The sequence below is a fragment of the Coregonus lavaretus genome (assembly GCF_964263955.1).
Source record: "Coregonus lavaretus genome assembly, chromosome: 7".
NCBI classification, from domain to species: Eukaryota; Metazoa; Chordata; class Actinopteri; order Salmoniformes; family Salmonidae; genus Coregonus; species Coregonus lavaretus.
Window position 1 is genome coordinate 3,145,206 of NC_139994.1, and position 14,749 is coordinate 3,159,954.

Genomic DNA, 14,749 nt, shown 5'->3' on the forward strand with positions numbered 1-14,749 from the left:
CCCGGACCCAGATTAAGGGTAGTCCTGGATTAAACACATGTTTAATGGAGATTCTTCATTGAAATCTTAGTCCAGGACTAGGTTTAACCTGTGTCCAGGAAACCAGCCCATGTACAGTACAGTCGTGGTCAAAGGTTTTGAGAATGACCCAAATATTAATTTTCACAAAGTCTTCTGCCTCAGTTTTTATGATGGCAATTTGCATATACTCCAGAATGTTATGAAGAGTGATCAGATGAATTGCAATTAATTGCGAAGTCCCTCTTTGCCATGAAAATGAACTTAATCCCAAAAAAACATTTCCACTGCATTTCAGCCCTTCCACAAAAGGACCAGCTGACATCATGTCAGTGATTCTCTCATTAACACATGTGAGAGTGTTGACGAGGACAAGGCGGGAGATCACTCTGTCATGCTGATTGAGATAGAATAACAGACTGGAAGCTTTAAAAGGAGGGTGGTGCTTGAAATCATTGTTCTTCCTCTGTTAACCATGGTTACCTGCAAGGAAACACGTGCCGTCATTATTGCTTTGCACAAAAAGGGCTTCACAGGCAAGGATATTGCTGCTAGTAAGATTGCACCTAAATCAACCATTTATCGGATCATCAAGAACTTCAAGGAGAGAGGTTCAATTGTTGTGAAGAAGGCTTCAGGGCGCCCATAAAAGTCCAGCAAGCGCCAGGACCGTCTCCTACAGTTGATTCAGCTGCGGGATCGGGGCACCACCAGTGCAGAGCTTGCTCAGGAATGGCAGCAGGCAGGTGTGAGTGCATCTGCACACACAGTGAGGCAAAGACTTTTGGAGGATGGCCTGGTGTCAAGAAGGGCAGCGAGGAAGCCAATTCTCTCCAGGAAAAACATCAGGGACAGACTGATGTTCTGCAAAAGGTACAGGGATTGGACTGCTGAAGACTGGGGTAATGTTATTTTCTCTGATGAATCCCCTTTCCGATTGTTTGGGGCATCTGGAAAAAAGCTTGTCCGGAGAAGACAAAGGTGAGCACTACCATCAGTCCTGCGTCATGCCAACAGTAAAGCATCCTGAGACCATTCATGTGTGGGGTTGCTTCTCAGCCAAGGGAGTGGGCTCACTCACAATTTTGCCTAAGAACACAGCCATGAATAAAGAATGGTACCAACACATCCTCCGAGAGCAACTTCTCCTGTAAATCGCTCTGGATAAGAGCGTCTGCTAAATAACAAAAAAAAGAAGAAAAAAAAAGAAACGAGGTTGGTGGACAAACAAAAACACACAAATTCTGACTAACTCCAAGCATTGATTATGCAAGAATGGGCTGCCATCAGTCAGGATGTGGCCCAGAAGTTAATTGACAACATACCAGGGCGGATTGCAGAGGTCTTGAAAAAGAAGGGTCAACACTGCAAATATTGACTCTTTGCATAAACTTAATGTAATTGTCAATAAAAGCCTTTGATGCTTATGGAATGCTTGTAATTATACTTCAGTATACCACAGTAACATCTGACAAAAATATCTAAAAACACTGAAGCAGCAAAGTTCGTGAAGACCAATACTTGTGTCATTCTCAAAACTTTTGACCACGACTGTACATCATAAACTGTAGCTGGAATATACACTACATGACTAGAAGTATGTGGACACCTGCTCGCCAAACATCTCATTCTAAAATCATGCGCATTAATATGGAGTTGGTCCCCCCCTTTGCTGCTATAACAGCCTCCACTCTTCTGGGAAGGCTTTCCACTAGATGTTGGAACATTGCTGCGTGGACCTGCCACGAGCATTAGTAAGGTCGGGCACTGATGTTGGGCGATTAGGCCTGGCTTGCAGTCGGTGTACCAATTCATCCCAAAGCTGGTCGATGGAGTTGAGATCAGGGCTCTGTGCAAGCCAGTCAAGTTCTTCTACACCGATCTCGACAAACCATTTCTGTATGGACTTCGCTTTGTGCACGGGGGCATTGTCATGCCGATACAGGAAAAGGCCTTCCCCAAACTGTTGCCACAAAGTTGGAAGCACAGAATCATCTAGAATGTCATTGTATGCTGTACCGTTAAGATTTCCCTTCAATGGAGCTAAGGTGCCTAGCCTGAACCATGAAAAACAGCCCCAGACCAATTTTCCTTCTCTACCAAACTTTACAGTTGGTACTGTGCATTCGGGCAGGTAACGCTCTGCTGGCATCCGCCAAACCCAGATTTGACTGTTGGACTGCCAGATGGTGAAGCGTGATTCATCCCTCCAGAGAACGCATTTCCATTGCTCCAGAGTCCAATGGCGGTGAGCTTTACACCATTCCAGCCGACACTTGGCATTGCGCGTGGTGATCTTAGGCTTGTATCTGGCTGCTCGGCCACGGATTCCCATTTCATGAAGTTCCCGACGAACAGTTCTTGTCCTGATGTTGCTTCCGGAGGCAGTTTGGAACTCGGTAGTGAGTATTGCAACCGAGGACAGACGATTTTTACGCGCTACGTCACGTTGACGGTGCCACGTTGAAAGTCACTGAGCTCTTCAGTAAGGCCATTCTACTGCCAATGTTTGTCTATGGAGATTGCATTGCTGTGTAAACGATTTTTATACACCTGTCAGCAACGGGTGTGGCTAAAAATAGGCACTAATTTGAAGGGGTGTCCACATACTTTTTGTAACAGCGTTACATAATTTACATTGTACTAAAAATGCACAGTCATGAAATTGTATGCCAGCATAATTAGAATACATTGTATTTTCTCTGGACTAAACATATAATTAGTTGTAGGGATATTTCCCACTTCATTGCAGCCATTGTAAACAGAGGCAGTTGGCATTCAGCGGCATTTGTGTGGCATCTATTCTGCCCGGTTAGGTAAGTTTTAGTCAGAAAAGCCATTGAGACATTCACCAGGGTAAGCATTGAGAACATCTTTGTAAACATTAGGGATGTGCCACTGACGGGACCTCTGTCCAGTCAGATCTCATCATGTCTCTGCAGTTGCTTGATTTGTCTTCTGGCCTCAGTGAAGTGTTAACATAGTTGGATAGAGTTTACAGTGGCTTGTGAAAGTATTCACCCCCCTTGGCATTTTTCCTATTTTGTTGCCTTACAACCTGGAATTAAAATGGATTTTTGGGGGGGGGGGGGGTTTGTATCATTTGATTTACACAACATGCCTACCACTTCGAAGATGCAAAATACTTTTTTTTGTGAAACAAACAAGAAATAAGACAAAAAAACAGAACTTGAGTGTGCATAACTATTCACCCTGAAAGAGGTTTCCCTCAATAATTTCCCTGTATTTAGCGACATCCGTCATTCCTTCAATTCTGACCAGTTTCCCAGTCCCTGCCGATGGAAAAACATCCCCACAGCATGATGCTGCCACCACCATGCTTCACTGTGGGGATGGTGTTCTCGGGGTGATGAGAGGTGTTGGGTTTGCGCCAGACATAGCGTTTTCCTTGATGGTCAAAAAGCTCAATTTTAGTCTCATCTGACCAGAGTACCTTCTTCCATATGTTTGGGAGTCTCCCACATGCCTTTTGGCGAACACCAAACGTGTTTGCTTATTCTTTTCTTTAAGGAATGGTTTTTTTCTGGCCATCTTCCATAAAGCCCAGCTCTGTGGAGTGTACGGCTTAAAGTGGTCCTGTGGACAGATACTCCAATCTCCGCTGTGGAGCTTTGCAGCTCCTTCAGGGTTATATTTGGTCCCTTTGTTGCCTCTCTGATTAATGCCCTCCTTGCCTGGGCCGTGAGTTTTGGTGGGCGGCCCTCTCTTGGCAGGTTTGTTGTGGTGCCATATTCTTTCCATTTTTAATAATGGATTTAATGGTGCTCCGTGGGATGTTCAAAGTTTCTGATATTTTTTTATAACCCAACCCTGATCTGTACTTCTCTACAACTTCGTCCCTGACCTGTTTGGAGAGCTCCTTGGTCTTCATGGTGCCGCTTGCTTGGTGGTGCCCCTTGCTTAGTGGTGTTGCAGACTCTGGGGCCTTTCAGAACAGGTGTATATATACTGAGATCATGTGACAGATCATGTGACATTTAGATTGCACACAGGTGGACTTTAACTAATTATGTGACTTCTGAAGGTAATTGGTTGCACCAGATCTTATTTAGGGGCTTCATAGCAAAGGGGGTGAATACATATGCACGCACCACTTTTCCCTTATTTATTTTTTAGAATTTCTGGAAACAAGCAATTTTTTTAATTTCACTTCACCAATTTGGACTATTTTGTGTATGTCCATTACATGAAATCCAAATAAAAATCAATTTAAATTACAGGTTGTAATGCAACAAAGTAGGAAAAACGCCAAGGGGGATGAATACTTTTGCAAGGCACTGTATATAACCAATGTATATGAATACTTCAAAGCCTTCAAAAAATACAAATCTAGAGCAATGATATTCTCTTAGCCATAATCAAATTTTACATTTACGTCATTTAGCAGACGCTCTTATCCAGAGCGACTTACAGTTAGTGAGTGCATACATTTTTTCATACTGGCCCCCCGTGAGAATCGAACCCACAACCCTGGTGTTGCAAGCGCCATGCTCTACCAACTGAGCTACAGGAGACAAATCTTGCTTTAGCTAGCCATGTTTATGAATGTCTGTCAGAGACACTAGTCAGCCTAGTGATGATGCACTGTACTGAGGTCAGCTTGTTAGATTCTGAGTAATGTAGTAGCAGTGGTACTCTGTTTGACAGTCATCTCTGTGTGACCCCCTCTCCCTCATGGTAATATCTCCCCCTCTCCCCTCTGGTAATATCTCCCCCTCTCCCCCTATGGTATTATCTCTCCCTTCTCTCCTCTCCCTCATGGTATTATCTCTCCCGCTCTCCTCTCCCTCATGGTATTATCTCTCCCGCTCTCCTCTCCCTCATGGTATTATCTCTCCCGCTCTCCTCTCCCTCATGGTATTATCTCTCCCGCTCTCCTCTCCCTCATGGTATTATCTCTCCCGCTCTCCTCTCCCTCATGGTATTATCTCTCCCGCTCTCCTCTCCCTCATGGTATTATCTCTCCCTCCCCCTCATGGTATTGTCCCCCTCTCTCCCTCATGGTATTATCTCTCCCTCCCCCTCATGGTATTGTCCCCGTCTCCCCCTCATGGTATTGTCTCTCCCTCCCTCTCCCCCTCCAGCTGTGCGAGAGGAGCAGAAGGCTCTCCCCTGGCCTTTGTGTCGCCCCGCGGCTCCTCCCCTCTCTCCGCCATTGTCGGTATCCTCCCCGTGCTCCCCAAGCAGGGCCCGCCAGCGCCCCGACCCGGCCCTGGCCCCTGCCCCTGGGGGCTACAGGGGCCCGACCCCCCACCCCCCACTCATCAACAGCCTCAACTACAGGGCAAAGCGCACCAGGTATGGTATTCCGGGAATAGGTCCCACAATTCCCTGGTTTTCCAGGAATCTCGGTTGGAGTGATTCCTGACTCCCAGACTCGGGAGGGAATAAACAGAGGGAATCCTCCATCTTGGAATCATCCAACATGGGAATTTTGGGAACGTTTCTGTGAAATGTGCAACCCTGCTTCTACTACTTTCCTGAAAACTCTATCTAACCTAATCCAGTATTATGGGAGAGTGTTAATAATATAATAATAATAATAATATACCATTTAGCAGACGCTTTTATCCAAAGCGACTTACAGTCATGTGTGCATAAATGTTTACATATGGGTGGTCCCGGGGATCGAACCCACTACCCTGGCGTTACAAGCGCCGTGCTCTACTAGCTGAGCTACAGAGGACCAGTAAATCTGAATGGCAGTGTGTACTCTACGCTGAGGGCCTGTCTGTGTCTCTGCCAGGTTTGGAAGGCTTGGCAGTGGGACACAGCGTTCCTCTCATTAAGATTATTGTTCCATTCAAAGATCCAGCCTCAGAGCACTGTGGGTGAGTCCCAAATGGCTCACACTTCCCTTTATACTATATAGGGAATAGGGTGCTATTTGGGACAGACCCTGGGTAAAGTGCCTCCTTCGCTCCTGCTCTCTCTCCTCTCTCTCTCCTACCTAACTGTCCTGTGTGACCAGCACTGCTCTCGTTGTGGCCTCTCTTTCTAAACATTGTTTCTCTCTTTCTCTTGTTCTCTACCGTTCTCTCACCACCCCCTTTTTATATAATTTCTCCACTCTCACAAATTCAATAATCTAATCCTCCTTCCTCACATCCTCCTGGCTCTGACTCCTGCTCTTCACCCTTAACATGAGGACAGTTCCCTTAACCGATCACAGCTCAGCTTCCATTGACCACCTTTTGACTCCTCCCACCACTGTTTCCTCCTTTTAAAAGGAAGGACTGTCGTTTTTAGCCTGTTAGCTAGCCTACGGCTGCGTCCCAGTTCTCCACCCTTCTCTTGAAGTGTGTACTTGCACACTTCCCGCCATGGATTTAACAATGGTGGAAACTACGCCCCCCACCCAATGTTTACACCAATCCAAGGCTTTTGGATCCATAACAGAAAGTGTATAAGTGCACACTTAGAGAGAAGGACGGAGAATCAGGAAGCAACCTACCTGTCTGTCTGTCATGGCCAGGGAGTTTAGTATTATTTCAATTATTAATTTACTACGAAACTGAGAAGAACAAAACAGAACGAACATGGCTTCCAATGTCGGTTAGAACTTTTTCAACTTTTCCTAGTGTGCTGGTCGTCCCATTGAGGGAATTATGATGCTGCCTGTAACTTTTGCCTGCCGTTTTCTAGACGAAGCCATTAAAACTATCTCCAAACAAAACTAGAAAAGTGAGATTGCTTTCTGTTCACCTGGTACACCATTTTACAGCTTGTTTTTCACTAATAGTTTGACCTTTAACCTACACTACTCTCATTAACAGTGTATGAGGCGACTAAAATAATGACTTTTGTAGTCATATTCATTATACAGCATAACACGTTTATTTATTAATTTAAAAAAATTCTCACAATAATATTTGTTAAATAAAATACTTGACCCCAATAGGAAACATTGTCTAGAATTTGACCAGAACATGTTTTCCCATCAGGCCCTACTAGTTCCACTAACTCCTCCCCCACGACTCTAAGGATCTCTCTTTTGGCATCACATGATTATTGGCATTTTCTTTTGTTATTGTCTGTATGATTTGTCAAGCATTCACTTATACCTTTTGTTTTGCTAATTATGTTTTCATTTTGTGTTTTTCTTATGTTGAATTCTGTTGCTTTTCTTCTCTTGGTCCTTTTCCTTGGCCCTATACTATCGCCACTGTTTCCGTCTCTCTCCCTACCTTTCTCTGTGCCCTATTCTCTCCTGTCCCCTTGTCTTTTTTTCCCATTCCCTTGTTCTTCCTATCCTCTCCACCTTCCTTGTTCCATCGCCGTGGTAGCCAACAGGGCCTAGTTGCCAGGGGCAACCTCTACAGCCGCCACATCAACACCCGGGGCTTTGGGCTGTTGTTGGAGACACAGCAGAACACCTTAAAACTGCCAGGTAACCAGATCTGATTGGCTACGGGACATGTGTAGTACACCGTAACAACACACCTGTAAGGACTACGGATGTGTCCCAAATGGCACCCTATTCCCTATGGACCCCGGTTAAAAGTAGTGCACTACATAGGGAATAGGATGCCATTTGGGACAGACAATATTACCCAGCATGCCCATGGATGTACTGTGTAGTCCTGTCTGACCTCTGACCTGTTAGTGCTGTGTGCCTCCTCAGGTTTGAGACCAGTGTTGAGAGACAGAGAGACTGACATAGGAGGACAGACAGAGCCACTGGGACACAGAGACACAGACAGGTTTGACATTCCCCACACGCCACCAAGGAGTCCTAACTCACATAGACACACTCTCAGGAGACCGTATGCATCATAAATGCATGTAGGGAATTGGAAAGGCATTGAATAGTGTCGGAAACAAATGCAAACATGACACGTATAACCTTGAATTACAGAAGACCTGTGTTTTGACAATGACCTTTTATTCTCCCTCTCCGGCACACAAACGAGTTGTCTTCCCTCTTTCCTCTCTCCATCACTCCTCCCCTCTCTCCTCCATCATGCCTCTTCTTCTCTACGTCCCTCCCTCTCAACCTGTCCAGGTCCCTGCCTATACAGTGAGCTCCAAAAGTATTGGGACAATGACATTTTTTTGTTGTTGTTTTGGCTCTGTACTCCAGCCCTTTGGATGACTATGAGGTAAAAGTGTAGACGGTCAGCTTCAATGTGAGGGTATTTTCATCCATATCGGGTTAACCGTTTAGAGATTACAGCACTTTTTGTACATAGTCCCGCCATTTTAGGGGACCAAATGTATTGGGACAAATTCTGTTGTGTATTAAAGTAGTACAAAGTTTAGTATTTGGTCCCATATTTCTTAGCACGCAATGACTACATCAAGCTTGTGACTCTACAAATACTCCACTTTACTACTTTAATACACTTAAGTGAATTTGTCCCAATACCTTTGGTCCCCTAAAATGGCGGGACTATGTACAAAAAGTGCTGTAATCTCTAAACGGTTAACCCGATATGGATGAAAATACCCTCAAATTGAAGCTGACAGTCTACACTTTTACCTCATAGTCATTGTATCATTTCAAATCCAAAGTGCTGGAGTACAGAGCCAAAACAACAACACATAATGTCATTGTCCCAATACTTTTGGAGCTCACTGTATAGGCAGGGACCTGGACAGGTTGAGAGGGAGGGACGTAGAGAAGAAGAGGCATGATGGAGGAGAGAGGGGAGGAGTGATGGAGAAACGGAGAGAGTAAAGAGGGAAGACAACGCTATAATCCAAAGGAGTATAGAGCCAAAACAACAAACAATGTGTCACTGTCCCAATACTTTTGGAGCTCACTGTGTCTCTCCCACCTCTGCCCCTATCGAGGATGGAGCTGCCCCTATCCAGGAAGGCGCCGCACAGCGCCCAGACCACCATGATGACCACCAGAGAACCAGACAGACAGGCCGAAACGGAGACCAGGGTGCTGGTGAAGGGGCTCCGGGTGGGGGTAGGGGGAGAGCCCTGGCCAGGGAGGGGTGGAGGAGAAGGAGGAGGGCCCCTGGAGATGGTTGAGAAGGGACCATCGGAGGCTGAGCGGGACATGGGTAGAGGAGGAAGGTCCTGGGTAGTAGCAGGAGGGCCCCTGGAGGTGGTTGAGAGGGACATGGGTAGAGGAGGAAGGTCCTGGGTAGTAGCAGGAGGGCCCCTGGAGATGGTTGAGAAGGGACCATCGGAGGCTGAGAGGGACATGGGTAGAGGAGGAAGGTCCTGGGTAGTAGCAGGAGGGCCCCTGGAGATGGTTGAGAAGGGACCATCGGGGGCTGAGAGGGACAGAGGTAGAGGAGGGTGGTCGTGGACGGTGGGAGAGAGATGCTGTAACACAGCCCAGTGGGTCAGACAGGAGTATAGGAGCACCAGACCCTGGTGACGCACATGGATAGACAGACAGACACAGACAGACAGACAGACAGACAGACAAATGAGAAACATAGAGAGAGGAAAAGATGAACAGGGATCAAGAGAAACAGGCGGAGTGGGGTGAAAAGGGGGAAGAGAATAGAGAGAAAAGGAAAGAAAAGCCATAGCCAATCCTCACCCACTTCCCTTCCTCCCTTTCTCCCGTCCTCCCTTTCTCCCTCTCTCCTGATCACTGATTAGTGCTGCTATGGTTACAAGACAGAATAAGTGAGGGGTTTGGTTGGTATGCAACAATAGTCAGCCAGACGTCCCAAATGGCACCCTATTCCCTATCTAGTGCACTACTTTAGACCAGAGCCCTATTCCCTATCTAGTGCACTACTTTAGACCAGAACCCCTATTCCCTATCTAGTGCACTACTTTAGACCAGAGCCCTATTCCCTATATAGTGCACTACTTTAGACCAGAGCCCTATTCCCTATGTAGTGCACTACTTTAGACCAGAGCCCTATTCCCTATGTAGTGCACTACTTTAGACCAGAGCCCTATTCCCTATATAGTGCACTACTTTAGACCAGAGCCCTATTCCCTATATAGTGCACTACTTTAGACCAGAGCCCTATTCCCTATGTAGTGCACTACTTTAGACCAGAGCCCTATTCCCTATATAGTGCACTACTTTAGACCAGAGCCCTATTCCCTATATAGTGCACTACTTTAGACCAGAACCCCTATTCCCTATCTAGTGCACTTTATTTATTTTTTAACCAGCGCCCAGGTCAAAGGTAATGCAGTATGTATGTAGGGCATAGTGTGCCATTTGGGGCGTAGACATGTAGTAGTGAATACTGAATAGTAGTCAGTAGGCTTGTGTGTTGTCATGAGAACTAAAGCTTTAGAGACCTAAATCTGTTCTACAAGCAGCTATTATTTGCTTGAAGCAAAGGCAATGGAGCCATGCTCGAAATTTCCATTAGACTTGAGTTTACCAGACATATCTTATGCACATTGTATGCCACTTTAATTAATTTGGTTGTAACTATTTCATTCAAATGTATTTTTTTTTTTTTATCTGAGGAGAAAGTATTATGCTATGTTTTTTTCTAGAAATAAATTGCCTACACTGAAACTGACTAACGTTAGCCCTGTGCCATGTACCAATGTAGTACAAATCATAATCAATGAAAAATGTTAAATCAAATCCCGTCTACGATAATATTCTGTTGAACCAGCTGCACTGATCTCTACTGGCTGGGTCCAGTACTACCACGAAACCTCACCAGACAGTCAGTGCTATACAGGGTTGTGTTCATTAGGCACCAAATGGAAGAACTACTTGGATTTGACCAATAAGAAATGGCAATTTTTGTTTTGTTTTACAAATATTTTGCTACAGTGTGCCCTAATGAACACAACCCTGCTTCGGTTATTTCCTCCACACAAACAGTAAACTGATTACTATCATCACCAAAACATCAGTGCCCTGATTACATGTTCAACATGAACTACTCAGTACCCCGGTCAACACAGGCACTCCTCCCTGATGACATGTTCAACATCAACTACTCAGTACCCCGGTCAACACAGGCACTCCTCCCTGATTACATGTTCAACATCAACTACTCAGTACCCCGGTCAACACAGGCACTCCTCCCTGATTACATGTTCAACATCAACTACTCAGTACCCCGGTCAACACAGGCACTCCTCCCTGATTACATGTTCAACATGAACTACTCAGTACCCCGGTCAACACAGGCCTTGGAGATATAGTATCACTTCATCACTCCCAAATGTATTTATTTTTTATTTTATTTTATTTAGTAATTTAGCAGACGCTCTTATCCAGAGCGACTTACAGTTAGTGAGTGCATACATTTTTTATTTATTTTTCATACCCATACAAGATAGTACTGTTACGTGTTTTCCCTCATCAATCTAAGTATTCAGACCCTTTGCTATGAGACTCGAAATTGAGCTCAGGTGCATCCTGTTTCCATTGATCATCCTTGAGATGTTTCTACAACTTGGAGTCCACCTATGGTAATTTCAATTGATTGGACATGATTTGGAAAGGCACACACCTGTCTATATAAGGTCCAACAGTTTACAGTGCATATCAGAGCAAAAACCAAGCCATGAGGTCGAAGGAAATGTCCGTAGAGCGCCGAGACAGGATTGTGTCGAGGCACAGATCTGGGGAAGGGTACCAAAAAATGTCTGCAGCATTGAAGGTCCCCAAGAACACAGTGGCCTCAATCATTCTTAAATGGTGCAATTCCTACGTTGAAGCATGGTGGTGGCAGCATCATGCTGTGGGGATGCTTTTCAGCGGCAGGGACAGGGAGACTAGTCAGGCTCGAGGGAAAGATGAACAGAGAGATCCTTGATGAAAACCTGCTCCAAAGTGCTCAGGACCTCAGACTGGGCTGAAGGTTCACCTTCCAACAGTACAACGACCCTAAGCACACAGCCAAGACAACGCAGGAGTGGCTTTGGGACAAGTCTCTGAATGTCCTTGAGTGGCTCAGCCAGAGACCGGACTTGAAGCCGACCTAACATCTCTGGAGAGACCTGAAAATAGCTGTGCAACGACGCTCCCCATCCAACCTGACAGAGCTTGAGAGCCTGTTTTTGCTTTGTCATTATGGGGTATTGTGTGTAGATTGACGAGGGGGGAATAAAACAATGTAATCAATTTTAGAGTAAAGCTGTAGCGTAACAAAATGTGGAAAAAGCCAAGGGGTCTGAATACATTCCGAATGAACTGTACATGTATGTGGGAGTGGTTGACAGAATTATGACCATTACTCATTAATGTACAGAAGAGGGTATAGACGTACACTGAATGGACAAAACATTAGGAACACTTTCCTGATAATGCATTGTCTTGCCCTTTCTCAATCTGAATGGCACACATACACAATCCATGTCCCAATTGTCTCAAGGTTTAAAATCCTTCTTTAACCTGTCTCCTCCCCTTCATCTACACTGATTGAAGTGGATTTAACAAGTGACGTCAATAAGTGACATCAATCAAGTGACATCAATAAGTGACATCAATCAAGTGACATCAATAAGGGATCATAGCTTTCACCTGGATTCACCTAGTCAGTCTATGTCATGGAAAGAGCATGTTCTTAATGTTTTGTACACTCAGTGTATATCAACGTGTATCATTAACCAGTCAGACAGAAAGCACAACAGACCGCTCACGATGGACTGTATCATTAACCAGTCAGACAGAAAGCACAACAGACCGCTCACGATGGACTGTATCATTAACCAGTCAGACAGAAAGCACAACAGACCGCTCACGATGGACTGTATCATTAACCAGTCAGACAGAAAGCACAACAGACCGCTCACGATGGACTGTATCATTAACCAGTCAGACAGAAAGCACAACAGACCGCTCACGATGGACTGTATCATTAACCAGTCAGACAGAAAGAACAACACAGAGCTTCCAAGGCTTTTGTCTTGCTGTTTGTTTGTCTTGGAGTGGTGGTCCATGATGATGCGTACCGCACGTCCCGTCCATCTGGCTCTGTCCCCTATTTATGACACGTACTGTACACGACAGGCTCAGTATCCCGGCAACACCTCGACAAGCCAAAGGGGGTCACACCATAGAAATATAATCCATAGAAAGGGCTAGGAACCTCCATCCCATTATGCCACCATTGACTTGAATGGGGAGGTCCCATTCTAAAGATTATATTTCTAAATGGATCACACAGCCTTGGATTGAACACATGGCATTTGAGCAGCGTGTTATGCCATAGGTTATTGCTCTCACTGAGCAACCTAAGCATTACTGAGCAACCTTACCATGCTTAATGTCCAAGGACTACAGTCACACGTACAAAAATCTAGATTTATTTTTCTTTAAAATAGTCTGACAACCAACATTCAACATGGAGGTTCAGTAACAAACAAACGATACACTTGAAATAAATCATATATCCTTTGTTTATCTGTTGGATTCTCTTCAGATTTCTGTTTAAAATATTTACAATGGAGCATGAAGTAAAAGGGTTTCTCTCTCGGTTTCCCCCCAGTTAAATGGAGGCTGATTTCATACGCTGTTTAGAACACTGCAGTCACATAAGAACAGCAACAAACCAACAATGACTTTGTTTGCCGATGCCTGATGGGGCATTTCCCTACTTGGGTACACAGTTACTATGAGATGGCCTACATGGAAGCAATACAGGTTTTTGAATTATCTAGTGCCAAATTATTTATGATCTAGCAACAAATGATCTGTCTTGATGTGTTAATAAAACCGTCCATCTGATCTGAGGGATTTTAACGTGACGTCTTTGAAGGGAATTGCTTTTTCAGAAAGAGTTCCCGGAGGCAATCTTTTAAAAAGGTTACTTCCTCTACCAGTGTGAACGGCTTTGGGCTTCACCTGCACTACACTGCAAACAGCACCTGCAGAAAGTATTCACACCTCTTGACTTTTTCCACATTTTGTTGTGTTACAGCCTGAAATAAAAAAATAGATTAAATTAAAAGATGTATTTTGACTCACTGTGTGCAATAATATTGTTTAACATTATTTTTTAAATGGACTACTTCATCTCTGTACCCCACACATACAATTATTTTTAAGTATCTCAGTCGAGCAGTGAATTTCAAACACAGATTCAACCACAAAGACGAGGGAGGTTTTTCAATGCCTCACAAATGGCACCTATTGGTAGATGGGTACAAATAAAAAAACCTCAGACATTGAATATCCCTTTGAGCATGGTGAAGTTACTAAATACACTTTGGATGGTGTATCAATACACCCAGTCACTACAAAGATACAGGTGTCCTCCTTACTCAGTTGCTGGAGAGGAAGGAAACCGCTCAGGGATTTCACCATGAGGCCAATGGTGACTTTAAAACAGTTACAGAGTTTAAATGGCTGTGATAGGGGAAAACTGAGGATGGATCAACAACATTGTAGTTACTCCACAATGCTAACCTAATTTACAGAGTGAAAATAACTTTTTGTCCTGAATACAAAGTGTTATGTTTGGGGCAAATCCAACACAACACATTACTGAGTACCACTCTCCATATTTTCAAGCATAGTGGTGGCTGCATCATGTTATGGGTATGTTTGTAATCGTTAAGGACTGGGGAGTTTCTCAGGATTAAAAAAAGAAACAGAATCGAGCTAAGCACAGGCAAAATCCTAGAGGAAAACCTGGTTCAGACACTGGGAGATGAATTCACCTTTCAGCAGGACAATAACCTAAAACACAAGGCCAAATCTACACTGGAGTTGCTTACCAAGAAGACCGTGGATGTTCCCGAGTGGCCGAGTTACAGTTTTGACTTAAATCTACTTGAAACTCTATGGCAAGACTTGGAAATG

General features: G+C 44.6%; 1 protein-coding gene across 6 annotated transcripts in view; it reads left to right on the forward strand.

Annotated features, from left to right (window-relative positions):
* The window catches only part of LOC311133004 (alpha-tubulin N-acetyltransferase 1-like), a 37,183-nt gene extending 26,616 nt beyond the window's left edge, over positions 1 to 10,567 (forward strand). For 2 of the 6 annotated variants that reach the window (XR_014613556.1, XR_014613557.1), the window contains exons 9-13: positions 5,124 to 5,337; positions 7,326 to 7,429; positions 7,664 to 7,742; positions 8,857 to 9,705; positions 10,004 to 10,501. Coding sequence is in view for 4 of the 6 variants with exons in the window: in XM_084166424.1 (XP_084022550.1) it covers positions 5,124 to 5,337; positions 7,326 to 7,429; positions 7,664 to 7,742; positions 8,836 to 9,379 (941 nt within the window). In the remaining 2 variants the exon portion in view is untranslated. Of the gene's footprint in view, positions 1 to 5,123; positions 5,338 to 7,325; positions 7,430 to 7,663; positions 7,743 to 8,835 lie in introns of all 6 variants that reach the window. The other 4 variants (XM_084166425.1, XM_084166423.1, XM_084166424.1 and 1 more) reach the window with 3 other exon arrangements.
* Positions 10,568 to 14,749: the final 4,182 nt, after the last annotated feature.